This window comes from Notechis scutatus, chromosome 8 (assembly GCF_049901735.1).
Source record: "Notechis scutatus isolate UNSWTSFEM ecotype Mainland chromosome 8, rNotScu1.2, whole genome shotgun sequence".
In the NCBI taxonomy this organism is placed as follows: Eukaryota; Metazoa; Chordata; class Lepidosauria; order Squamata; family Elapidae; genus Notechis; species Notechis scutatus.
This window is the reverse complement of record NC_142016.1, coordinates 17,683,850-17,709,348: the sequence shown is the minus strand read 5'-3', so window position 1 is coordinate 17,709,348 and position 25,499 is coordinate 17,683,850. Positions and strand designations below refer to the sequence as shown.

The 25,499-nt window shown below is 48.2% G+C and overlaps 1 protein-coding gene across 1 annotated transcript in view; it reads right to left on the bottom strand.

Annotated features, from left to right (window-relative positions):
• Window positions 1-25,499, bottom strand: part of KMT2B (lysine methyltransferase 2B) — a 71,973-nt gene that overhangs the window by 1,269 nt on the left and 45,205 nt on the right. Inside the window, 18 exon segments of the mRNA XM_087970861.1 lie at window positions 202-331; window positions 879-962; window positions 1,740-1,847; window positions 2,584-2,761; window positions 3,261-3,335; window positions 3,839-3,976; window positions 8,711-8,817; window positions 8,903-8,998; window positions 12,639-13,856; window positions 13,858-14,146; window positions 15,180-15,395; window positions 16,094-16,254; window positions 17,706-17,784; window positions 19,608-19,728; window positions 19,999-20,157; window positions 21,929-22,066; window positions 22,726-22,829; window positions 23,739-23,863. Coding sequence (XP_087826987.1) covers window positions 202-331; window positions 879-962; window positions 1,740-1,847; window positions 2,584-2,761; window positions 3,261-3,335; window positions 3,839-3,976; window positions 8,711-8,817; window positions 8,903-8,998; window positions 12,639-13,856; window positions 13,858-14,146; window positions 15,180-15,395; window positions 16,094-16,254; window positions 17,706-17,784; window positions 19,608-19,728; window positions 19,999-20,157; window positions 21,929-22,066; window positions 22,726-22,829; window positions 23,739-23,863 — 3,526 coding nt within the window.

Here is a 25,499-nt window from a genome sequence, read left to right as displayed (position 1 = left end):
GCTTTTTCAAGAGGCAACTGGACTTTCTGGTTTTTTCTTTGAAGACGTTTTGCTTCTCAATCAGAACTGAAGCTTCTTGGATGAGAAGCAAAAAGTCCAGTTGCCTCTTGGAAAAGCACCTTTGGGACAAGCTGGCAACCATGATCCTTCCTTCCTGGCACGCACCCCCTTTTTCCTTTACCCTTCCTTCATGAGCGCTACCTTGCTGTCGTAGTACTTTTCACGCTTATCGGTGAGCACCGAACGGATGACAATGCCGGAGTACTCAATCACCATCTCGCCCGCGTCAATGTTGCGCTTGCAGAACAGGCCCCGCCCATGGATGGCTGACCTAAAATGGAGAGAACAGCTGACAGGTGAAAACTAACAGAGGGCCTACGAATTGAACCCAGGGCTCTGGTACGAGTTTTGCTCTCTCAGATCCTGGAACAAATACAGGACACAGCTTTGCCTCTACATTGTGTGGAGGACTTAAACAAGGGATGATTTGGAGGGTAAAATTGGATGGGTCTAGTTTAATGGAAAGAAGGGCTGGGGTGACAGGATAGCACTGTTCCAATATTTGAGGGGCTGCCACAAAGAAGAGGAAGCCAAGCTGTTCTCCAAAGCACCTGAAGGCAGGACAAAAAGCAACGGATGGAAACCAATCAAGGACAGAAGCAACTTAGAACTAAGGAGAAGTTTCCTTGACAGTGAGAACAATTAATCAGTGGAACGATTTGCTTCCAGAACTTGTGGGTGCTACAACAATGGAGGTTTGTAAGCAGAGATTGGACAACTATTTCTCTGAAATGGTATAGGTCTCTTGCTTGAACAGGTGGGGGCTGGACTAGAAGACCTCCAACTCTCTATATTCTGTGATCCCTTTGAAGTATTACCTGTACACTCCCACAGCCTCTTTGGAAGTTTTCTTCAGGTGCCGAAACCTCATGGCCATGGGTAGCTCCAAGCTGGTGGCTCGCCTAAGATATAATAGATCAGATCAGGCCCTAAACCACACAGCACATGATTGGCTCTTTCAAAGCTATTACACAGGATCTTGTGAACAGGCATAAGATTTTGGGCAGGACATATCCCCCCTTTTCAGAGCAATACTTTTGTACAGATGTGACAGAAAGATTGTTACTAGGGATACAAGCTACTCAGGATTTTAGTTTTATTGGCTAAAAAAAAAGCACTTGACATGTTTCATATCTCATCCATCTCAAAATCAATAATTCGGATTTTAAAGGTTCTATAATAATAGATACTGGGTTCAATCCAGGTTTAATTATAAGCTATCATGCAGGTCTATTGAAATCAGAAATCTAAGAGTTAATTAACTTGATTTCAATAGTTGTTCTCTCATGAATAAATCTGTGTCTATAATGCCATAAAATCTGGAAAAAAAGATTGTCAGCTTGCAAAATTGTCACATTTGAAACATTAACGCATTCCTTCTTTATCAGGAAAATGGGTAGCCAACTCCATAATAATCATTAACTTGCTACTTCGGTTAGTAAGAAGGTTCTCATCCTAACAAACTTAAAAAGACAAATGGAAAATTAAAATCCAGTTGCCAAGATTTCTGTAACATAACCCTTTTTTTCTCCTTTCAATTAAGCCTGATGGTGAGAATCGAGTTGCCTCGGTTGTACACAACTGCTGGATTTGACATTACTCAACGCGAGAGACAGAACAGACGATATGATGTCTACTCATAGCTCCGGGACAATGAAACGGAGAGGGGGCCTCTTTACCTGGTGGATTTCAGCTGCACTTCGTCTTCTTCTTCATCATAAGGGCCACCCTCAGGAAGCACACGATGCTGAGATGCTAAGAAGTTGAACATGTCAAAGGTGCATTTCCTGAAGGAGAAGGAATAGAGCAGCAGTTACCAACTAGTGGTCCGCGGATCACTGGTGGCCCGCGAGAAATTTTGGTGGTCCGCAGAATAATTATTTGCATTTTTATAGTTCACTGAATACTATTTATCTTTTTTTTTTAAAAAAAAAAAATCACGTTAGTGGTCCACAGGATTTAAAACTATGATTTTAGTCTGAGGTCCGAAAGGTTGGTGACCCCTGGAATAGAGGATGGTTCAGAACCCAAATGGATTCTTTGTCCTTTCAATTGCCTTTTCTCACGCATTCTAGCCTGCTTTCCAAAATCTACTGGATCAGGAACCCCTTTCTATTGGTGCACAGGCTTCAAATACAGATAGTCCTTGGCTTATAACTATTCGTTTTGCAACCACTCCAAGTTACAACAACATGAAAAAGGTAACTTATGACCAGTCCTTGCGCTTACAACCACAGCAGCATTCCTGTGGTCAGTGTTCACGATTTGGGTGCATGGCAACTGGCTCATATTTATGATAACTGCACTGTCCCAGGGTTACACGATCACAAATTTGCAACTTTTCTCAGCTGGGTTTACGACAATGGAGAAGCTGACCCGGAAGGTCGCAAATTCCATTAATTATGTGATGTCTCGCTTAACAACAGCAGCAAAATGCAGCCCGTTTAACGATGAATTTTCCAGCCCCCAATTGGGTTGAAAGTGAGAAGCACCTGTATTAGCTATCACCGGTTATTCATCTACCTGACATAAACTTCAGCCCGGGCACAACCGTGAGGATTGAGAGGCAGCTCCTCTTCCTCGCCTTCATGCTGGTGGTATCGGAATTTGTACTTGTGGCAGGCCTTGGCACCGTACAGCTGCTCCACCAGGAAGATGACAGCATCGTGATGCATCCCCAACATTCTCACTCCATTCATTCCTGTAAGGAAAAATAGGGGCATGCAATTCAGCACCTGGACCTGATCCCAAGAAGTCCTGCTTTCAGAGAAAAAAGCCTAAAGCTATGCTAATCTACCTTTCCTTCCTCTAGCTCAAAGGTCTGCAACCTTAAACACTGAAAGAGCCATTTGGACCCGTTTCCCACAGGAAAGAAAACACCGGGAGCCAATAATTTAACAACCGGTGTGACTGGGTGGGCGTGGCCAGCTCTACGTCACTCCCTCCCCACCCAGTCGCCTCCTGCTCTGGAATATGGAGCGAGTCTCCATCCTCCATCATCACCCTTACCTTCTCAGGCCAGGTGAGGAGTGACGGGGAGGGGCCAGCCAGTGGTGGGATCAGCCGACAGGGAGCCGCAGCAGAGGGCCAAAAGAGCTGCATGTGGCTCCAGAGCCGCAGGTTGCAGACCCCTGCTCTAGCTTATTCCCTTCAAATAGAAAACGCTGAAAAACCCCAACCAGGTATAGAACTTTTGTTACCTGCAAAGGACAGGTGTTTGAGCCGGGCATTGGTGCGAGCTTCCTGGACCTTCTCAATTACTGCTTTCCAGGCACCTGAATATAGACAGAACACAAATGAATTATTATATTGATGGCTTGGAGGTGGTTTAGAAATGGGGCTCTCACCTCACAATCAGGAGGCTTTGAGTTAGATTCTAGGGAGAGGGCTGATATTTCTCTCTCTGGACAATGTATCTGCTGCAAAAACTCCACACTGGGGACAGGAAAGGCATCCGGCCAGTTACCCCGACTCCACCCCGCAAGGGATTATGGGGACATTAAACAACGAACAACAGCAGCAAATGAATTATTATATCGGGAGAGGTCTAGACAATTCACTGCAAATGTAATCACCTATCAGTATAAGGGGATCAGCAGAGGGTGACTTGGGGTACTTCTAGGAACTCCAGATTTTCTCAAGCAAGCCCCCCCGGATTCCACTGGCACCCCAAGAAAATGCAACCCATCTGTACTAATCCACCATTACTGAGAGGAGCTTTGCAGAGCGCCCAAGAGAACGGTTAAAGGAATTCTGCCAAGGCTGGTCCCCTCCTCACCATCAATGCTGTCGGCCTGCACTTTAAAACCGTCTTCGCTGGTGATCTCAAAGCACAAGTGGGGCTGCGTTTTGCGGGGCATCTCGTTTTCTTTGTCCTCCTGTTTCAGGCTGTCTTCGTCGGAGCTGGAAAGATCTCCTAGAGGCAAAAGAGAAGCCCAAATTGGGGGTTTTTCGGGGTATCTACCCTGTGGAAACTGCCTGTGTCAAGATCTCGGATAACGGAGTGGGACACACGGAAGGCCCCAAAATATGGGTCGTTCTCGACTTACGACCACAATTGAACCCAATATTTCTGCCATTACGTGGGACATTTGTGGAGTTTCGCCTTGTTTTACAACCTTCCTTGCCTCAGTTGCTGAGTGAGTCATTGCAGTGGATCAATTAGTGACACCGTTGTTACGTGAATCTGGCTTCCCCACGGATTTTGCTTGTCAGGAAAATCGCAAAAGGTGATCATAGCCACGGTCATAAGTATGGACCAGTGCAGGGATGGGATTCTACCAGTTCGGACCAGTTCTATAGAACCGGTTGTTACGATTCTGTGCAGTTCAGAGAACCGGCAAATCGTGCCACTGGCTGGCCCCTCTCCTCCCCTCCTGTTGGATTTCTGCTTTCTAGCTAATCTAAATCACTGTTGTTCTGCTTTGCCTTCACCCAGGAGGCTTCCCTGAGGCCCAGTCAGGGGTGGTATTCAGGGTGTCGGGGGGGGGGGAGGAGAAGTGGCCTGAGAGCAGAGCCGAACCTTCCTTAGGACTGAAGCTTCTATTTTTCAGTGCAGACTCAGGCAGCAGATTGCAGAAAGGTAGATCTGTGAGTGAATCTGTGATTCTGCAAGCGACTCAATCTGCTTTGCCTGATTTTGGGTAAAAGTTGCTCATATATATATGTATGTATGTATGTATCGTATTCAGCTTTGTTCGGGTATTTTCCCACGTCATTGTAGTTGTGCTTTTAAAGTTGTAGCAACGTTTCGGCAGAATCTCATCTGCCATCATCAGGCTTCTGTATTGTGTTCGTCTGTGAGTCAGACTTTCACAGACTTTCACAGACGAACACAATACAGAAGCCTGATGATGGCAGATGAGATTCTGCCAAACGCTGACAACTTTAAAAGCACAACTATAATGACGGGATCGAACAACTGAATACCATACATGTAAGTACTGCGAAAACTTAAGAAAACAAATTATATATATATATATATATATATATATATATATATATATATATATATATATATATATACACACACACACACACACACACACACACACACACACACACACATACAGTATATATATAAATACAATATTTATGTACAAGCCACACCCACCCAGTCACATGACCACCCCAAGTCATCCCCCAGTCAGCAAGCCACACCGACAAATTAGGCCATGCCCACAGAACCAGTTAAGAAATTTGAATCCCACCCCTGGACCAGTGGCCAAACATCTGGATGTTGATCACGGGACCATGGGGCTGCCAGAAAGGTCGTTAAGTGTGAAAAATGGTCACAAGTCACTTTTTTTCAGTGCTGTTGTAACTTTGAAAGGTCAATAAATGAACTGGGACTACAATAAATGAGCAGAGGGAAAACAAGAAAACTCAAGGATCTTTTGAGAGAGAGAGAAAAAAAAGAGTGGTTTGCCAAGAATTGTCATCTCACAGAGCGTAATTCCAAAAACCAGCCTTGAGTCTTTGAGAAAATGTTACATTCTAGACTCCTCTCTAGAACACTAAAAGTGTCCACAGACCGTTCTCATCCTGGACATTCATATTTTGAACTGTTACCATCAGGGAAGCGTTATAGGTGTGTTAAAATGAGTTAAAAGGCAGTAATCATCTTGAATCAAACAATGCATTTGTGATTTATTATTATTATTATTATTATTATTATTATTATTATTATTATTATTATTATTATTATTATTATTTATTTATTATTACTACTACTACTACTATTGTATATGGTGTTTGTGACACTGTGCTGGAGTAGCTTTCAAATTTCATTGTATTCGTGGAATGCAATGACAATAGAGTATTCTATTCTATTTTATATAAAGCCTCGGTGCAGCACTGCAAGCTACTTCTGCTGCAGCCAGTTGCCTGCAATTTGACAGTTTGATTCTCACCATGCTCAAAGTCAGTGGTGGGATTCAATTTTTTTTAAAAAAAAATTTTAAACATCGTCTGAGGCAGGGTCCCCCTTGGGGGGGGGGGGTTGGGGGGGGGTTTTTTGGGGGGGGGGGGGGGGGGGGGGGGGGGGGGGGTTAGGGGGGGGGTTTGGGGGGTTGGGGGGGGGGGGGTGGGGTTGGGAGGCAATAAATAAAACAAAGGATTAACAAGTCACCAGACCTGGACAACCTTGCAGTGGAAATATACAAAGAACACCAAAATACCTTAGCACCGTTACTAGTAGATGTATTTAATGCGGTTCTAGATGAGGCGAAAGCACCACAATCCTGGCAGGAGGCAACTATAACCTTGATACCGAAAGAAACGGACCAAAACTATAGACCTGTATCACTTTTAAATGTGGATTATAAGATCTTTGCAATAGTAGCAGATAGACTTAAAAAATTCTTAAACAAATTTATCCATAAAGATCAAAATGGCTTCCTACCCAATCGGATTCAAATTTTTTTACTACCGGTTCTGTGGGCGTGGCTTGGTGGGCGTGGCAGGGGAAGGATACTGTAAATCTCCAGTCAGAGGTGGTGTTTGCCGGTTCTCCGAACTACTCAAAATTTCCGCTACCGGTTTTCCAGAACTGGTCAGAACCTGCTGAATACCACCACGTCTGCTCAAAGTTGACTCAGCCTTCCATCCTTCCAAGGTGGATAAAATGAGGACCCGGATTCTTCCACTTACAGAGGGCTGTAAAGCACCATGAAGCGGTATATAAGTCCAAGTGCTATTGCTATCTTCAATTAGGTACTTCCAGGCATGATATTCCGCTCTGAAAAAAAAATCGGGGCCGGCCAAAAGAGACCCCGCGCCGCGAGCCAAGAAATCGCACACACAACACCAACGCTACACACCCTTCCTTTCCAGCCGGTCACGTGTGGATCAGCTCCAGAGCTGGGCAGCTGCTTCCCTGGGGGCGGGGCCAAGGCCGCCACCCGGGGAGCGCCCGCTGCTTTCCCTCGCCAGGGCCGGGCGGTGGCGTGTTGCACGGAGAGACGGATGGTCCGTGGCTGCCCAGCTCCCTTTTCCTGCCACTCAGCGGCCTCCGCTCGCACCACCCAGGCTCCGCTCAGGTGTCTGGCTGGGGCTGTCAGGAGTTGCTACCGCCGGCGCGGCTCCGCGCGACTCCAGTCCCGCGTTGCCTTGGGAAGGAAAAGGCAAAACCGGGAGCTGCTGCGCCTGAGCCTCCGGTGCTGCTGTTGCAAAGCGCCGCCGCGGCTCTTCCTTTTTGCCTTTCCCTTCCCGAGGCAACGCAGGACTGGAGCCGCGCCGGCGGTAGCAACTCCTGATTCAGGGGCCTCCGAGGGAGGGAAGGAGGAGAAGAAGGGGGAAAGGGGGTGGGCGATTTCAAAAAATCGGAATTCCGATTTTAATCGGAAGAATATCATGTCTGTACTTCTTAAGCCCATTCTCTCCAGATGTGTGGAGTTGCAATTGCAACTTCCAGAATTCCAGGTGTGCTGTCTGTGCACTGGACTTATATACCCACACGGACTGCTCTATAGTGCTGAGATGACCAACCAACCAACGCATTATGTATACATTCCAATTTTCGGCATTTTATACAAATAGCCTTCGACTTACAATGGCAATTTCCATTGCTGAGTGATGTGGTTGCAAAGCTTGACGGCACTGCTTAGCCTCAGCAATCCCTGCAGCCCTGCCGCTGTTCTTAACTGAATCCCACAGTTGCTAGGCACGGCAATTTCCCGCTGGCTTCCCAAAGACAGATCATTGGGGAAAGCAGGCAGCCCCAGGTGGCTTGCAAGCAGGATGGCCGGGAGGTGAGGGTGGCTGATGCTGGGTGAGGGAAGTGGTGAGGCCAGGGTGCATGGGGATGCAAGGGAAGTATGGTGGAAGGAGGCAGGGTGAGGGTCACAGTGGTGTGGTGAGGATTGGTGAAGGTGCGTGGGGTGTGTGATGTAGGCACAGGGCGGATCCAAGAGGATACACAAGGGTTAAGCTGAATGTCACTTTCAGGACTACCCATTAAATTTTACGAGCAAATGGGGACTTGAATTCCCAGACCTCCATTCAAGTAATTTCCATACCAGGCTGGTTATACCCATAGTAAAAACGGCTATTTTTCTTTTTTGAAGTTATTCTGGCGTAGGACCACATAACGAAGACTGATATGAGCAGGGGTGGGGCTGCTGGGCGTTCACGGGGGTTCAGGAGAGCCCCTAGCTAAAAGTCTGCACAGTTCGGAGAATCCCCAAATCCGACTCCTGGCCGGCCCAGCCCAGCCCACCCCTCCCCACCTCAGGAAGTCCCATATGGCCCGTTTTGGATGCAGGTAAGTCCAGGGAGCACACAGAGGCTTGGGAAGGGTGAAAAATGGGCCTCCCAGAAGTTCAGGAAGGCCAGAAATGGGCCCAAATTTCTGGCTTCCAGAGAGCCTCCGGAGCCCGGGAGACCATTTTCTCCTCCCGAAGGCTTGAGGACAGCCTCCGGAGTCCTGGGGAGGACAAAAACGCCCCCCGCTGTGGTGCTGGAGGCCAACTAGGCCACGCCCCCATGGTTATGCCCCTCCCCCAAGCAACCGGGCAGAGAACACTTTGCTCAAATGTTTGAAGTCCACTCCTGGCTATGAGTATCCTAAAATATATTTATCAGGAACTAATCGAGAGCTTCCCAACATTGAAGCCCTTTCACCAAACCAGATGGAAGCAGAGGACTCTACCTGCGTATCTATGCCAGACGTGTTCCAGCACCGACTTCTGGATCTGCTCTGGGGATCCAGGATGGGAATGCAATGCTGCCAAGGAAGGAGAATGCTCCATCGGAGACCTGCAGAGACATCAGAAATGGAAGATTAAAGGCCGGCAAGCAAGCAAACTCCAGAGCTCCTACAGCATGAAGCCAATACACTTACGGCTCGTTTTCGCTGACGATGTTCGCCTCCTCTTTGAATGCATTCAGGTTTAGGACACCCTTTGCTGTGGGCGTCTTCATCCGTACCCTCCCAATGCTGTAGGGCAAAGGGGCCATTTCAATAGGTAACACACACGCATACGCACACACGCTTGCATAGATACAGGTAGTCCTCGACTTACAACGGTTCGTTCGAAGCTACAACGGCACTTGAAAAAAAGGGACTCACGACCATCGGAGCCTCCGCATGGTCACGGGATCAAAATTTGGACGCTTGGCCACTGCTTCATCTTTATGACGGTCACAAGTGTCCTGGGGTCATGTGATATCCCCTTTGGCGACAAGCAAAGTCAATGGGGAAAGTCAAATTCACTTCACGGCCGCGCTAACTAACTGAAACAACTGCAGTGATTCATTCGTCATAAAAGTGGCAAGAAAAGTCGTTAAATGTGGAACAAATTTCTCACTTAGCCACGTAAATTCTGGGCTCAATTGCGGGGGTAAGCCGAGGACTACCTGTGGACCCTTGTGCGAGGGAAACCAATGCGATTTAGGTATTTCTGCAAGGCTGCAGATACGGAAGCTGATTGACGGCATAGCTGTCTTCAGCCCATCATGCAGCTGCCAGCAACTAAGGCTCCCGACACCCAGTAGCTGACCCAGAGAGAGAGAGAGAGAGATCCAGGTGACTTAGAATTGGGGTTTGCTGCATTTCCCCCCCGCCTGATGTTTCAAAATGGGTTTCTATTGTGATAGAAGAAATTTGTACACACCACTGGAATGGAAAACTTCACGTTCTCTTTACTAACATAAAACCTATGCAGGTTCTCTTCTCCAAAACTGGTTCCAAGACCATTTATGATTGTTTAAAAAAATAAACAAAAACAAAGCTGCACAGCCACGTAATAAAAGTGTCTCCGTTTAGTTATCACTTTTTCCTCCTCCGTGAAGAGAGAACTTTTTATTCATAAACTGAATATTTGGGGGTGGAGGGCAGGGGAGTTGTGGGTACCCAACACCTGATTCCTTCGGAGTCTCAATAACAAAAACGAACAGAGGGAAAAGTGGAAGGTAGGCGAAAGGCTCTTGATGAGCTCAGAATCAAATAAAAGCATCTAGAAAATCCTTGCACCTCTAGCTGGACTTCCTTCAAGCTCTGGACATAGCATCACAGTTATTTGATCAGGAAGTGACCAAGTGCAGGGAGAATAAGTGTGAACAAGCTTCTTCCTGTCCGTGATAGATTGCAGTTGGTGCTGGGTTAGAAGAAGGTAGATTATTATTCTCCAAAGCACCAGAGACAGGATGAGAAGTAATAGCAACAGCACTTAGACTTACATACCGCTTTACGGTGCTTTACAGCCCTCTCCAAGCGGTTTAAAGCTCAGCCTATTGCCCCCAACAATTTTGGGTCCTCATTTTACCTACCTCGGAAGGATGGAAGGCTGAGTCAACCTTGAGCCTGGTGGGATTTGAACTGCCAAATTGCAGGCAGTTGGCAGGCAGCAGAAGTAGCCTGCAGTACTGCACTCTAACCACTGCGCCACCGTGGCTCAGTATAATGGGTGGAACTTGTGAAAAAGAGAACCAAGCTAGGAGACATTTTCTGACTGTAAGAACAACAACCCTAACAATGGTTAGGGTTGCCTCCTGGAGTTGTGGGTGCTCTATCACTGGGAAATTTTCAGAAACAGACCGGACAACCATTTGACCAGGATGGTAAAAGGTCTGCTGCCGCATTGAAGAGGGGGTTAGACTAGATGACCTCCGAAGTCCCTTCCTGGGATACTATGTTCTAAATGAGAGCTGTTGTAGTTGGAAAAATATAAGCTACCTGTAGACAAAGGACTCCCCCAGTTTCTTTTGGTGATCCCTGAAGCTCCCTCAAAATTGTGCCACTGAAAAGGTGAATTGCTATTTAACAGGGATTCAACGTGCTATTTAATAGGGATGCAATTTATGCAGGTCAGTTTTTTTTTTTTTAAGCTAAACAATAAAAGGGTTATATTAAACCTTTGGAATGCCAGTCTCTCTCTACCCTTGTCTCCCGATACTAGTTCAGCACTTCCAATTTCACCTCATTCAGTTAACTAAAAAAGTGGCAGGCATAATTAACATATTGACAGCAATTCATTATAGATCCTCAGGTTGGAGCTTCACACCAAAAAGCAAAAACCGAGTTGGGGGTTTTGTTGGACATTTAGTGCAATGCCAAAGAGATGAGCACATGGTTCAAAGAAAGCCTATGAAACCCACTCTACAAGTCAAAGAAAAACAATGGTGCGTTTTTGGCTTTCCAGACACAACTCAGAAGCATAAATGACCCCACGAACAGTGTTGAAATTCTCCAAGCAATCAAGGAAGAACTCTGTTGTTTCCATTCGTCCCTGCTGCTCCTGCCTGCCCCAACAATAGAAGTGACCCATTAGGTCAACAAAAGCTATTTGGGGGACACAAGTGTCAAGCTGGACTGAAAATGTTCTAGATCCCCATGTCATCAAGAAAAGGAAAGCACCTACAGTTAAGTCTAAGACGCTGTTTGTATTTTTACCCTGTTCCTTGTTATTCGACCAGTTAGCTGCTCTTTGGGATTGAGATAGACTGTACCTGCCAACCAACTGAGTGCAATAGCACTTAAGACTGATATACCTTCACAGGGCTTTACAGCCCACTCTAAGCTGTTTACAGAGTCAGCAGATTGCCCCCAACAATCTGGGTCCTCATTTTATCGACCTCGGAAGGATGGAAGGCTGAGTCAACCTTGAGCCACTCAGGATCGAACTGCTGGCAATGGGCAGAGTAGCCTGCAATATTGCATTCTACCCACTGCGCCACCACGGCTCTGGTGGAATCTGCCATCCAAGTACCAGATTTCTCACACTAGGACTGTTTTTAATCCTACAAAACTCCTGCTTTATTCTTGTTACAGAGAACTAGAGCTACAAAACAAGGAAGAAACCAGATATATAGAAAATAGTCCAAGCTGGTAGGATGTGCATTATTCACTGGTACCCATCTCTGAATCCTAGTTTTCTCTATGCATCTCCACCTTGAGGACCACCAAAGCTCAAGATTATTATGTATGGAATGGCTTTGTCTGATGTTATTTGTGGGATTAGGTGGCAGAATACTTAATATCTGAAAGAAAAACCATATGTAAGGGGATCTGGTGTTAGAATGGGGATAAATTTAGGTAGAACTGCAAAAAAAAAAACAACAACCACCTGTTGCATCTATATTAAAATGAGTGTCTAGACCAGGGGTGTCCAACCTTGGCAACTTTAAGACTTGTGGACTTCAACTCCCAGAATTCCTCAGCCAGCAAAGCTGGCTGAGGAATTCTGGGAGTTGAAGTCCACAAGTCTTAAAGTTGCCAAGGTTGGACACCCCTGGTCTAGACCAAGGCTGTTCACAGACAAGTTTAAGATGTGAGGACTTCAACTCCCAGAATTCCTCAGCCAGCTGGGAGTTGAAGTCCGCAGATCTTAACAGTTGCAAAGCGTGGACACCCCCGATCTAGATCACGAGAGATACCAGATTTAACACTGTGCTAGCACTGAGCCCAGAGAAGATGGACACCTGGAAACATGGCTCTCACAGCTATTGTAGCATGCCCTCCTTAGATCTGCTGGGTCTTGGTTACAAAACCTTGTGTGGTTTTGGTTTCAACACAACTTGTATGTAATTAACATGGGAGGAATAGAAAAGGTGCCTATACCTGAGATGCCTATACTTACCCAGAACCCATCGTACTGCCGGAAATGCAGTTATTTGCCAAGTGATCAGGAGTAACTGTGGGGGGCTCCTCATCATTAACTCCGTCCACTTTCATCTTCTTGACGGGCACATTTCCAACAAAGGTGGAAACTCTCTTGACCCGGATGGCTGGGCGAGGGCCGGGCAAAGACACCAAGCCAGGAATATTAAGCACACTAGAATTCACGGCGACAGGCTGAAGGAGACAAGTCTGCTGGAGTCCCAAGGAAGGTGTCACCAGAGCTGGGGCACTCAGTGCCAACTGCCCACCGCCAACAGCCTGAGATGTGGTGCCCACCACGTTCATCATGGGTACCATGCTAAGTACCGGGCCCCGGATCGTCCAAGTGGGCAAGGGGTTAGGAGTCAGGCCCAGAGGTGCCCTCAGAATGACCGTGCCAAGATTGGGAGCAGCCGACATCGGGGTGGGGTTTGGCTTGAAAGCCTGTTCCCCGTCTTGAGCGGCCAGTGGGCTTTCCTCGCCTTGAACTTTCATGCACACCTGGGCCAGCTTGTTCACCAGAATGATCCTGGAGTTGGACTTTTGTGCCTCGGGTCCCAGCACCGCCGTCACTTCAGGGCTGGACGGCACTTGGGCACAACCGAGGGTTAAGGTTGGAGCTGGATCCGGAGCAGGGATGGGATGGGCTGACTCAGTGCCGTTGAGGCTGGCAGAGGTAGGAGGTGCCGGTGGCAGTGGCATCGGGCTGAGGCAAGGAGGAGGGCTGGCCTTGCTCTCGGGGGCGTCCATGTTCTTCAGCACAAACTCCACAATGTCCGAGGGCAAGTCCTCTGGAGCCGGCGTGGGGCCGGCCAGCTCTCGCTCCACCCTTGGCTCAGGCTGCTTGCCCTTGGCGGAAGGGTGCCCCCCCGTCGCATCTGCCTCGCTGTCAGTGCCGTCGTCTATGCCGTCCAGTTGGTGGATATGGGGCAGCGGGAGATCCAGCGGGTAAGGCGGCAGAGGTGGGTCTCGGGTCACTACCGTACGCGGGAAACGGAAGTAGCGGCTGGCCTCTCCTTCCTCCTCACTCTCGCCATCGCCCAGCCCATCTAAGTGGGGCAGGCCCAGGCTGGGTGAAGGGGGACATGTCCGCGGCCCTCCCAACTCTTCTTCCTGGAAAGGCTCATCCAGAAGGCTGTCGTCAAATTCCAAGTCGGAGACGTTGAGCTCAAAGGCCAGTTCTGGCGGCACAGGGGGACGAGGGAGGGGGTGAGGTAGCTACGGGCCGCTGCTCGTCACACCCAGCTGAGGTAGAAGGATGCCTGAAGCCGTTCCCAGCTGTTGGGTAGTCTGGGAGGGGTGGCATTGCCCTGAGAGAGGTGCTGGGGGGGCTAGTCCTGCTAGCGGGGGCTTGGGGTGGGAGGAGGGACCGGCGTGGGCGAGGGTTGCTGCTAGGTGACATGGGGCTGAGGCGTTGCGTGCGGCGCGGAGGAGGGAAGTCGGGGTCACCCACAGTCAAGATATGATGGGACATGGACGATGCGCTTCCTGCAAAAAAGGGGAGGGAAAGAGAGAAAAAGGAGGTGTGAAGAAGAGTGAACATGCATTCGCTGCTGGGATCTCTCCTGGTCAGGAATGTGCTGTGGACACAAACCCCTGAGCTATCACCCCAGTTTTCAACTCTTCCCCCCCACTTCAGTGGGGACATTTATAGTAGAATTTACTGCTTAAAGTTAGATAAAGGTCAATAGCAAAGGGCTGGATTTAGTTCTCTGACAGCTATGTAGTGATTCTAGGCCCGTGATGGCAAACCTATGGCACACGTGCCACAGGTGGCACACAGAGCCATTTGTGCCAGCACGCGAGCTGCAGGCAAACTTACCGCACTGCGCATGTGTGCGCCGCACAGCTGATTTTCGGCCGGTTTGAGCCCTTTTTCGGCCTCCCAAAGGCCTGAGGAAGGCTTCTGCGGGCTTCTGCAAGCTTTAAGGGGCGAAAATTAGCCCCGTTTCGTCACTTCCGGTATTTTTTGGAAAAACAGGAAGTGACAAAACCTGGCTAGTTTTCAGCCTGCAAAGCTTGCAGAAGCCCACAGAAGCCTTCCTCAAGCCTTTGGGAGGCTGAAAAAGGCCTCAAACTGGCCGAAAATTAGCTGTGCGGGGCAGTGCAGGTAAGGGGGCGGTAGGGGATGGGGGGGATTGTGCACACATACATAGGGGGTGTTGGGGGCACGCATTGCTTTCTGGGTGCTGGCATGCCAAGTGCAAGCGTGCGCACAATTTTTGTCACAGGAGCCCAAAAAGGATAGCCACCACTGTTCTAGGCTGATCCCTCTTTTCACTCCACCTCCAGGTTTTGCCATCCCTTCTCCTACCGCTGGGGATGGGTTGATGGGTTGCGTTTCACATGCAACCAACCCTGGATTATGACCTAACGAAATGAATGAATCCAAGTCATTGTGGCTCAATCGGAAAACTGAAAAGGAAAAAAGAGACCCCGCCACTTCTATACTACTTCCCTGTGAATGGATTTTTAAAATGCGTGATCCACACCCTATGGATGTGGATGGCCAAGTACTCACCGGGAGAAGGCAACGGGCGGGACGACACCCCGCTTAGGGGCCGGCGGGTGGGGGAGTAGTTGGGCACTTTGATGCGAGCTCCAGTGAGAGGTTTAGGCTTGGAGACAGCAGGCTCGGGAGGTGGCAGAGGTCCTGGGTTCTGTGCTGGAGAATGGCGCTCCAGTGGTGGTACAGGAGAAGGTGCCTCCTGAAGTGGCTTGTCTCTGAGGTTAGGGTCTGAAAACAGAGAACATGTCAGAAGCAGAAACCAGAAACAGTGGAACCCAGGGACCTGAAATGGGCTGATGGGTAAGGACCCTTAACCAGGCTCTTGAACCTAGCCAAGAAGGGGCTGAAGCAAGTCCAGAACAAGATAACGTTAAGGCACTGATGATGTTATCTAGTTTGGTAATGAAACATCAATCAGAAAACCACCAAACTCGGAGATCACCAAGGACCCCACAGTTCAACCCTCAGCTACTAATATTCTCTTCTATCAGTACAATAAGATATCTGGAAAGGACTCAGGAAAATGTCTCCCTAATTCACTGGAGGATAAGGAGGAGGAGGAGAGACAGTGCAATAAGACATCTTAGAACAGGGGTCCCCAAACTTGGCAACTTTAAGATTTGTGGCCTTTAACTCCCAGAATTCAGCATAGCTGGCTGGAGAATTCTGGGAGTTGAAGTCCACAAGTCTTAAAAGTTGCCAAGTTTGGAGGCCTCTGTCTTAGAAGTTTCCAGGGTTGAGAAATCTAGGAGGTAGAAGGACTGCAGGACAATGCAATGAGTTTGTTGAGCTGACTCCAATCCTCTGTCTCCCATCATTAAGGAGGACATTAAGGGATGCAGAAAATCCTCTTGTCACATTTCTGCATGAGATGGAAAAGTAAAATGCAAAAGAAGTCTCGAAAAAAAGGCTCAGACCAGACTTACCTACAGGGGCAGCCGGACTGTGCACAATTGTGTGGTTCTCTTCCTGCATTCCTGAGGCATCTGGCTCTTCTGCGCTCAGCTTTGGCCGATATTCCAGGACCCGGCATGTATATTGGCAACGCTTACGGGCATCCACCGTGCTCCAATATAATCTGGAACATCTGGTGGGGATATATGTGCAGAAGGAAGCAAAGAATCACTTGTACCTTCTCGGTCTAAGCAGCAGGAGGAATGCTACGAATCAGGCACCTTCCGGCTTAGAGAAGAGGTGGGCAACCTGCAATCCCTAAAGCCCTAAATACTATTGCTGAAATTTGGTAGCAAGGTTTCCTGCCATCAGGAGAGAAAGATAGTAATTTTTAAAGATCCTGCAAAATGATTAAAAATGATTAAATAAGCTCATTTTAAGTTCTAGGATAACCTTAAAGTGCTTAAAAAAAAATAAGGATTTCCAACAGGCCACAAAAACGGAAGGGGCAGAATTAAAATAAATAAATAAATATTGGCCCTATTCCATTAGGGGGGAAAAAATATCCCATCAAATGCTACCAGAGATGTGCTCTTCCATGTCTAATAGGACATTCACCCTTTTCCAACCTGGTACCCTCTAGAGCAGGGGTGGGCAACTATGGCCCTTTTATGAATTATGGACTTCAACTCCCAGAATTCCTGAGCAAGCTTGCTCAGGAATTCTGGGAGTTGAAGTCCATAATTCATAAAAGGGCCATAGTTGCCCACCCCTGCTCTAGAGGTTGTATGGCTACATCTCACAGCATTCTAGCTAATGTGGCCATTCAGGGAGCTTTTTAGAGACTGGGTGAAAAAGGAGGAGGAAGCATCTTCAGCTAGTGCATTTCCTATACAGGTAGTCCTCAAGTTATGACCCTAATGGAGTATATCTATTGTGGTCAAAAAAGGGATTGGTCAGGTGACCAACCTGATTTTGGGATGTTTGTTGCGGCAGTCATTAAACAAACCTGCAGTTGTTAAGCAAGCCAAGTAAATGCCAGTTTTTGGCAAACTGTCATAAAACACAGTGACGTGACCACAGAATATGCATGTGCATACAACCCGGCATCAAAATTCTGGCTGAGGGTGAAGGTTCGTTTTCTGAGCTTGTGGGTCGGTTTCCAAATGTTTCGTTACTGGGCTAGGTAACTCAAGGTGTTACCTAAACTCAAGGTGTTACCTAGCCTGATAATGAAACTTTGGAAACCAGCCCACAAGCTCGGGGAAAGAACATTCACCCCCATCCTACACCCGAGCTATAGATATTTACCACTATTGCAAAATTCTGGCTCTCTAGGATCATCAACATCTTCGTTTAACAAACTCATAATCCCTTACAGGGTGGAGTCTGGCAACTGAATGGAGCAAGCAGAGTGTTTACTGCCCTTCCCGTCGCCAGTGTGGAGTTTTTGTTCGGCAGATATATTCTCATCGTGCCCAGAGAGAGAAATATCTGCCTCTACTTAGGATCGAACTCACAGCCTCCTGATTGTGAGGTGAGAGCTCCACCTCTAGGCCACTGCACCACTCCTCTGGCTCTCTAGGATCCCACTCTAAAATGGAACATGACACTCCAAGCAACAACTTGGAAGTGGATACTCACTGGTAGCCGACAGGTAAAAGCCGCCCCTCACATTCGGACAAGTCCGTCAGCATCCCCAAGCTATCAATCTTCATGGATCCTGGCAGCAAAGACAAGATTTGGGAAGCCGTCAAGGCTCGCCGAGCAGGAGCAGATCCAACACGCTTCACCAACTGGGCAAAAGTCCCTGTGAAATTCTGCTGTGGGAAGTCTCTGGTTTTCCATGGGGCTCGCCCCCAAGAATGTCCCAGTGGATGGTGGCCCATGGAAACAAATGGGGTGGGTGGGTGGGCAGGATGAGAAGGACGGGCGAGAGCTTTCTACCTCAGACTAGCCAGGATGGCAAATGCTGCGGGAGGCAAGGACGAAGAGAGAAAGCAGCTGCCTGGTGGAGAGTCAGACCACTCGTTCATCAAGCTATATATATATATATCGTCTATTCTGACTGGCAGACGCTCTCCAAGGTGCCAGGCAGGGGACTTTCCCAGCCCTACCTGGAGATTTGATGGGACTGAACATGGGACTTTCTGCATGCAAATCAGCTGCTCTACCACTGAGCTACAGCCCTTCCTGCAAAAAGAACATAGGAAGCCGTCTTCAACAGAGTCGGAGCCCTCTGTCATGCTGCGCACCGCTGCCTGCACTGGTTGGGAGAGACTATCGAGGGCGAAGGCCAGGGAGCGTCCCGGCCTGATCGAAAGATGCCAAGGCGGATGTTGAGTTAGCCTCTCCCCATATGCAAGGGGGCCCCCAATCCCTCCTCCCCCTCGCATTCCCAACTAACAACTTGAATTTAATCCCCCACCCACCAAAATTAAACAAAACCCACCTGCAAAATAATTCTGAATTAGCCAAGAACTGAGAGGGATATAAAGCCAGGCAGGTATATAAAGGGATTTATCTATTTATTTACAATATTTGGGGACTGTTCTATTTGTGAGAGTATTATGGTCTAAAAAGAGATTTCAGGATAGACGACACATAAATTAAAAAAAAAATCGATAAAACATTAAAGGGCCAAACCACATACAATAAAATCAAGAGGGACGAAAGCATGCGCCTAGCTAATATTAGAGTAGTTTTAAAAGCCCAAATGAAAAGATTTTATCCTGAAACAATATGGTGCACCTTCAGAACGCCATTCCATCACTGAGGAAATGCTCCAGAAAAGACTTTCTTTTCTGTTCTTCTCTAATTATTGCTCACAATAGCACTTATACCACTTCCGTGTTTTAGAGCCCTAAGTGGTTTACAGTGTCAACCTATTTCCCCCCAACAATCCGGGTCCTCATTTTACAGACCTCAGAAGGATGGAAGGCTGAGTCAACCTTGAGCCAGTCAAGACTGAACTCCTGGCAGTGAGCAGACTACGCCCACAATACTGCATCGTAACCACTGTGCCACCACGGCTCACCTAGACACCAACATGGCTGTCAGTGCAGCCCTTGGAGGGACCGTTTTCTTTAATAGTCTCACCCAACCCTTCCCACACATATAGAGCCAGGGAAGCCACCAAGACCAGGTTAAATTCTAATTTCAGTGATGTGAACCAGTGTTTTATCCCATGTCCATAAATTGCTCCCATTCATTTCCATGTGGGAAAAAAAAAATGCACTCCTAGGGAATGAAGTCTGTTCTCTTGGAAACACATCACACCTTCTACGGCATGCAGTGCTCTCGGGTATGGCCCCATTCTGCTTCTACGCAATCCGAAGATGAGCCCTGCCAGAGCGGGAGGCATGAACATGAGGGCCGCAGAGACATTTTCAGATCAGATCTTCTTTACCTCTGAACCCTTAAATTCATTCCCACGTCCACCACGAGAACCTCCGCCTTTATGGGAGAAGCAATCTACTCATCTATACTTTGGATCCCAATGCTTCCTCTCATCCCACCGCTGCTCGTTCGCACCCCGTCAAGTACCTATCATCATGTGGATGGTATCCGGCTCCAGGCCCACCATAAATTTCCTCTTGAAGCTGATTCCCTCAAAGTCGACGTAGACCCGCCGTAGGACATCGAACCCATCTTCAGCAACGATCTCCTAGAGGACAGGCAGAATGACAGCTTCGCACACTGCTTATTCATAATCGTCTCACCAGTATACACACACACACACACACAAATGCCACACACTCTTTGCAGATCGTACACCTATGGGAAACCCAGCTCACTCCTCCAGCCAGAAGCGATGAAACTCTCCCAGCCGGGACCTTTTAATCCCAGCATTAATGGAAACTCCTGCACTGTCCACTCCTCCCCCCTCCCCGGCAATTCTCCTGCCTCCTCTCCCCTCCCCAGTTCCCCCTTTTACCGTTCCATCCAAGAGGTCAACGTGCTTCTGGCAGAAAACTTTTTTGTCCTCCTGGAAAGTACATTGACAGAGGCGGGCACACATGAAGTGGTAGTTACTGAGACAGGCAGAGAGGCAGCAGCCAACCGTGGCCCCGGTGCGTTGACAGTGTTCACAGCGCTGGAGCAGGAAAAGAGAGAGAGAGAGAGAGGGAGGGAGGGGTCAAGGACAGGGTGGGCCATGTCAGCACAGCAGGCCAGAACTATGTAAAAGGCCCAGCAGCCATTGCTGCTGTCATCTAATTATTTTTTGTAGCCTGCAAACAAGAGAGACCTATAAGCACACAGTTCTTGTGCCTGCCATGTTCTCCTTTCCCTACAATCTCTCCCACATCATTAAGCAAGCCCAGCCAGCTACAAAAAGTAGGCAGGGCATTGGCAATCTTGTAGTCCAGTATTCCCTAAATTTTCTGGGTTGGCGGCCAGGCGCGAGGGGAGGAGGAGGGAAGAGGGGATGGCTTGGTGTGAGGGGCAGGCGTGTGCACACAGCTTCGTTTGTGTGAATGGTGGGTGTGCATGGGTGCTATGAGTGTGAGTGGGGCTGTGAGCGCTGGCACCTGCTGCAAGCACAAGTGGGGCTGTGAACACACATGTGATGACCCAGGGAGGGGTACAAAAACAACACAGACACAAAAACAGGTGATGTCCCTTTAATTCCTTCAACTTGGCTTCAAAGCTCCAAATGTCCTTGACTGGAGACAAAAAATTCCCCCACAAACAGTTGCAAAAAGGAGGAAATGCCGTTTAAACTAAAAATACCTATAAATTATAAATAGAAAAAACAACCCAAACCACACTGAAGCAATTAAGGGAACCAGGCAAGATAAGGGCTTGAAAACATCCACAGATATCGGAATACACGCTGGGAAGGACGCCAAACTCAGGTAAGAACGGACAGACTAGAAATATTTTCATGCTTTGTTTCCAGCACTGGCTCATGCGCAGTCCGTCCTTTTAACCACTTCTCACAGCTGCAGCCAATGAAGGGGATCAAGGCCCTTTCCTCCCCCATAGACCATTCCATTCATGTTTCTCCCTTATCCACTCCTCCCTGCGTACCCTAGGATGGAGAGGGGATGGGCCTGGGTCCTCCTCTGACTGCCCAGCCAGCCTGTGCCCTACCCCAGCTTCCTCCACAACCTCCGGAGCCACACTTCCACTCCCTCTCGGCTGTTCCTCCTCTCCCTCGGAGTCAGTCTCCAACAGGGGCATGACATCACACACCAGCTCACAAGCGTGCACTGCCTGCCGCAACCATGGCCCAATTGCAAATAGCCCACGGCCCGATAGTGGGTTGTGGCCCCTTGTTGTAGTCTACTCCAGGGGTCCCCAACCCCCGGTCCACAGCATGCCAGAAATCAGGCCACGCACACAAGTGAAGCCCCATCCGCAGGATGCAGGCAACACATGAAACCATGCTCCCCTCCCGTCCGTGGAAAAACATCTCTCTCCACGGAACTGGTGTCCAAAAGGTTGGGGGGCCACTGGCCTACTCGACTTCTTCTTAAGATTAATATTGGCAGTTCAAGACTCTGAAAATAGGATTCAAAATGGTCTCCCAGAGGGTGCATGTTTTGCTTTTGTTTCAGCTCAGATCGAGATGATGCCTTGGATACAAGTACACATTTGTTCTGAGCCACTTTGGAGTCTTTGGGGCTCAGGCAGAATTTACACCAGCACCTCTGTTGGAACCCAGAGCAGATCTTCCAGCAGCATCACCAACTGGGATTACTACTGTGTTGCCCGACTTGGAACATCTTGCCTGAACAACAGATCTAACCTAACAATTCTGGTTTTGATGCCACCCCTCCCATTCTCTGGTGTGTTTCCCACAGAGAGGGCCCTTCAAATGAAGAGGGGATCAGAGGGAAAGAGGAATGACCCAAACTCACCATCTGCCGGCCCCGAGCCACCGCAGCATGTACGTTCTTCAAGGAGCCATCGTTCTCCTCAAAGACCTCCGCTGACCAGATGGCACAGTTGACGTGAGTCCATTCGTTTTGGCCAATGTACAGCAGCCTCCCTGCGTCCTGGAGAGAAGGGATTAGGTGTGTTTGGTTTGGATTTAATACGGATTGTGAATCCCATCATGGTTGATTGCCTAGGATTACTCTTAGCCCTCAACTTATAACAGGGGTGTCAAACTCGAGGCCTGCAGGCCAGATCCAGTCCACAGGGATGCCCTGGAAACAATGAAGGACTGGCCCGCAGTCGTCTGCCAGCAAAACCGGCGCTCACGAGAGCCCCACACAGCGCTCCCAACTTCTGTTTTCGCTGGCAGAGGGTTGTAGGAAGCCGTCGCAATCAAAAACTGAGCTTGTGAGGGCTACATGCAGCCCTCCCGAGCTCTGGTTTCACTGGCAGAGGGATACAGGAAGCTGTCGCAATCAAAAGTGGAACTCAGGAGCCCATTTTCACTGCAGAGCACTTGGGCCATCACAGGCGCTCCCAACACGAGTGATGTTGAGCTGGCCAGAATTCCTGAGCTAATTAATATGACTGAAGGAGGAATTCTGGGAGTTGAAGTCCACAAGTCTTAAAAGCTGTCAAGTTTGAAGATCCCGGACCTGGAGGACTGAGAATCTCCACAGACACTGAGAATCTTTGATCTATACTTCAGGTCTTCCTTGTAGGATTTCCTGAGGTTGGCCATTCCAAGAGCCAAGGACTTTGGCCGGATCATTTTTACCTTGGAAGGAGCATCTCCAAACTGAAGACAGAGAGCACACTGTCTCTTATCCTCAGGGTCCGCCAACAGCTGCTCTGGAGGGACATGTTCTGCCTCTTTCCCAGCTGCAAGGAGAGAAAGAAAAACATTGGCTTTTGATCTCCCGTCCCTACAACTCCTTTAATATTTCCTCAGCACACAGGAGATCCTGAAAAGGAGACAGGATCTTTATTCCACAGAAGAAACTCCAGAGTATCTCCTGGTAGAATCAGAAAGACCAGCCTTCTGCCCTTCTACTGTGCCAGATGGATAACTCTCATACTCTTCTGATTGCATGGGGCTGGGTGGAAAAACGGAGTTGGTAATCCAGTGTATCTGCTGGTTGGCCTGATGACCAAATGGGGCAGTTCCACGCTGCAGGTGGGTACTCGACTGAGTGAGAACAATCAACCCATGGAACAGAAGTTGCCTTCGGTGGTTGTGGGAGCTTCATCACTGGAGGCTTTCATGAAGAGATTGCACTGCCATGTGTCAGAAATGGTGTAGGATCTCCTGCTTGGGTGGGTGGGGGGTTGGAATAGATGACCAACAAGGTCCCTTACAACTCTTAAATCTATAAATCTGATGGCAGACTCCATCTCCCCCACCTCTTGTGCAGTGCTCTCCACCCAACCATCTTTTGGGTTATCATCTTGATGTCTTCTCATTGTATCTTTTTTCATCATTTATTTCATGGTTCTCATTATTTTACTCCTGTTTACATGCCTTTCAAGTTCTTCCTTTTAATTATTTTAACTCGCCTAGAGTAGCCCCACGGAGAGATAAGGCAGTGAATAAATTTAACAATATAATATTTGGAGAGGGCTGGATGGCAGAAGGCTGCTATAGACAGTATTGGAACAGAAATCTGGCTCAAAAGAAGGAAGTGCCTGTATTGGGGAGATATGGGGCGAGAAGAAAGTCCCCTTTAGCAACTGTTGGTCTGAAGGTATCTGGAAGCAAAGACCCTTGAGGCCTTTCCATCAAAGACTTACCTATGTTTTCAGAACCAGCAGAACTCAGGTGGCTGTTGGCAGCTGAGCTGACCTCTTGTGGCTGCCTCCACTGAGCATAGATGTGGTCAGAGGAAGGAGGCAGAACTGCATTGGGAAGCATGCCACTAGCAGAAGAGGGGAGAAGAAAACAGGAAACCATCAGAAGCTGCAGAGGCTATATCCAATATGATTTCCACCCCCCAAACAGGTAAAGGTTGCACTAGGCCACCCAACCGTTGTCCTTCATATCTTTCATTGTGGATCAAGCTGGCTGGAGTTGAGGAGTTACAGGTGAGCAAGAGGTGAAAGGTTTCAGGAGTCTTGCTCAAGGGGACTTGCTTAATTTGTAGACTGAACAATGTAAGATTCGGCACTGGAAATAAAACACTTTTTTTTCTTGCATCTGGGCTTTGCTCTTTTTTATTTTATTTCCCCTTTTGGGTTCTTTACTTGCACTTTTAATGAAAAGACGAGTTAGGGAGACAAGTATAAAACATTTGAAATGTAAGGGAAGAGAAGAACGGGACATAAAATCAGCCATGGCAAATACAGGTAGTTAGTTCTCAACTGACAACCACAACGGAGCCTGGAATTTTGGTCATAAGTTATTTATGTAGTCATAAGTCCATGTGACCGGATTCAATTTTATGACCATCATTATGACAGTTTTTTAAGCGGTCACCACCGTCGCAAGTCCAAATCCAGCTCATCCAATGGACATTTTTTGGGAGGGTTGGAAAATGGCAAAAAAAGAAACATAACACACATTCAGGTGACCGGGGGACACTGCAACCAGTCGTAAAATGCAAGCTGGTTGCCAAATGCCCCGAATGTGATCATATAACTGTGGGGATGATGCAGGAGTCAACTTTGAGGATGGATCGTAAGTCCATCATAACTTTGAACGGTCATTACGTGATCAGTTGTAACTTGAGGATAACTTAAACAGGTAGCCAGCTCCCGGTAGCCCATTGCACAGTAACTGTCCTTTTAATGCCATGGCTTCACTAGCAATCATCTGCTGGCCTCAGTTCCAGATCCATAAAATGGGACTGGAATCTTGCATTAGGATGCAGTTGCAAGAAGATGGCTGATTAATAAACATTATTTGAAATGCAAAGATTACACACGTATACTTAATTCTTTGTTGTGTCCGAGCTCTGCTCAGATTCTTTGTATTAGCTGGAACTTTTGAAGACAAAGGTAATTCTATTGGTGGGTTGTTGTTGTTTTTTTAAAGTTCCCCTGAAGCCTTGGCATTTTCTTAAACTTTGGGGAGGAACTGCCATACATCAGGAGTGTCCAACTCCTGGCCCGCAGGCCAGATGCGCCACGCCCACCCCCGGTTTAGCAAAGGGGGAAAAAGTTGTGATACATCACATGACGATGACGTGAGTTGGACACTCCTGCTATAGATCATGGGTCCCCAACCCTTCAACCAGGCGCCATTACCATACCCATTGGCAACTGGGCCACACAGGTGGCAGCCGCCATTTGCACAAGTGTCATGTGTGTGGGCGGAGCCATGCCCACCCTTCCACCAGTCGGCAGAGCCAGATGTCAACTCGTAAAGCATTCCTGGCTTGCTCTCGAGTTGCCATAAGAAGGAGGGGGGGGTGGGGAAACAGGGTCATAGGTGAGCAATAAATTACATAGGGCAGAGCCGACTGCACTTGGGAAAAATGCCGACATGTTGCTCCTAATAAATAATTGGATTTCTTTTGAAACTTGCCTCGAGGCTCATGTATTAATTAGGGCATC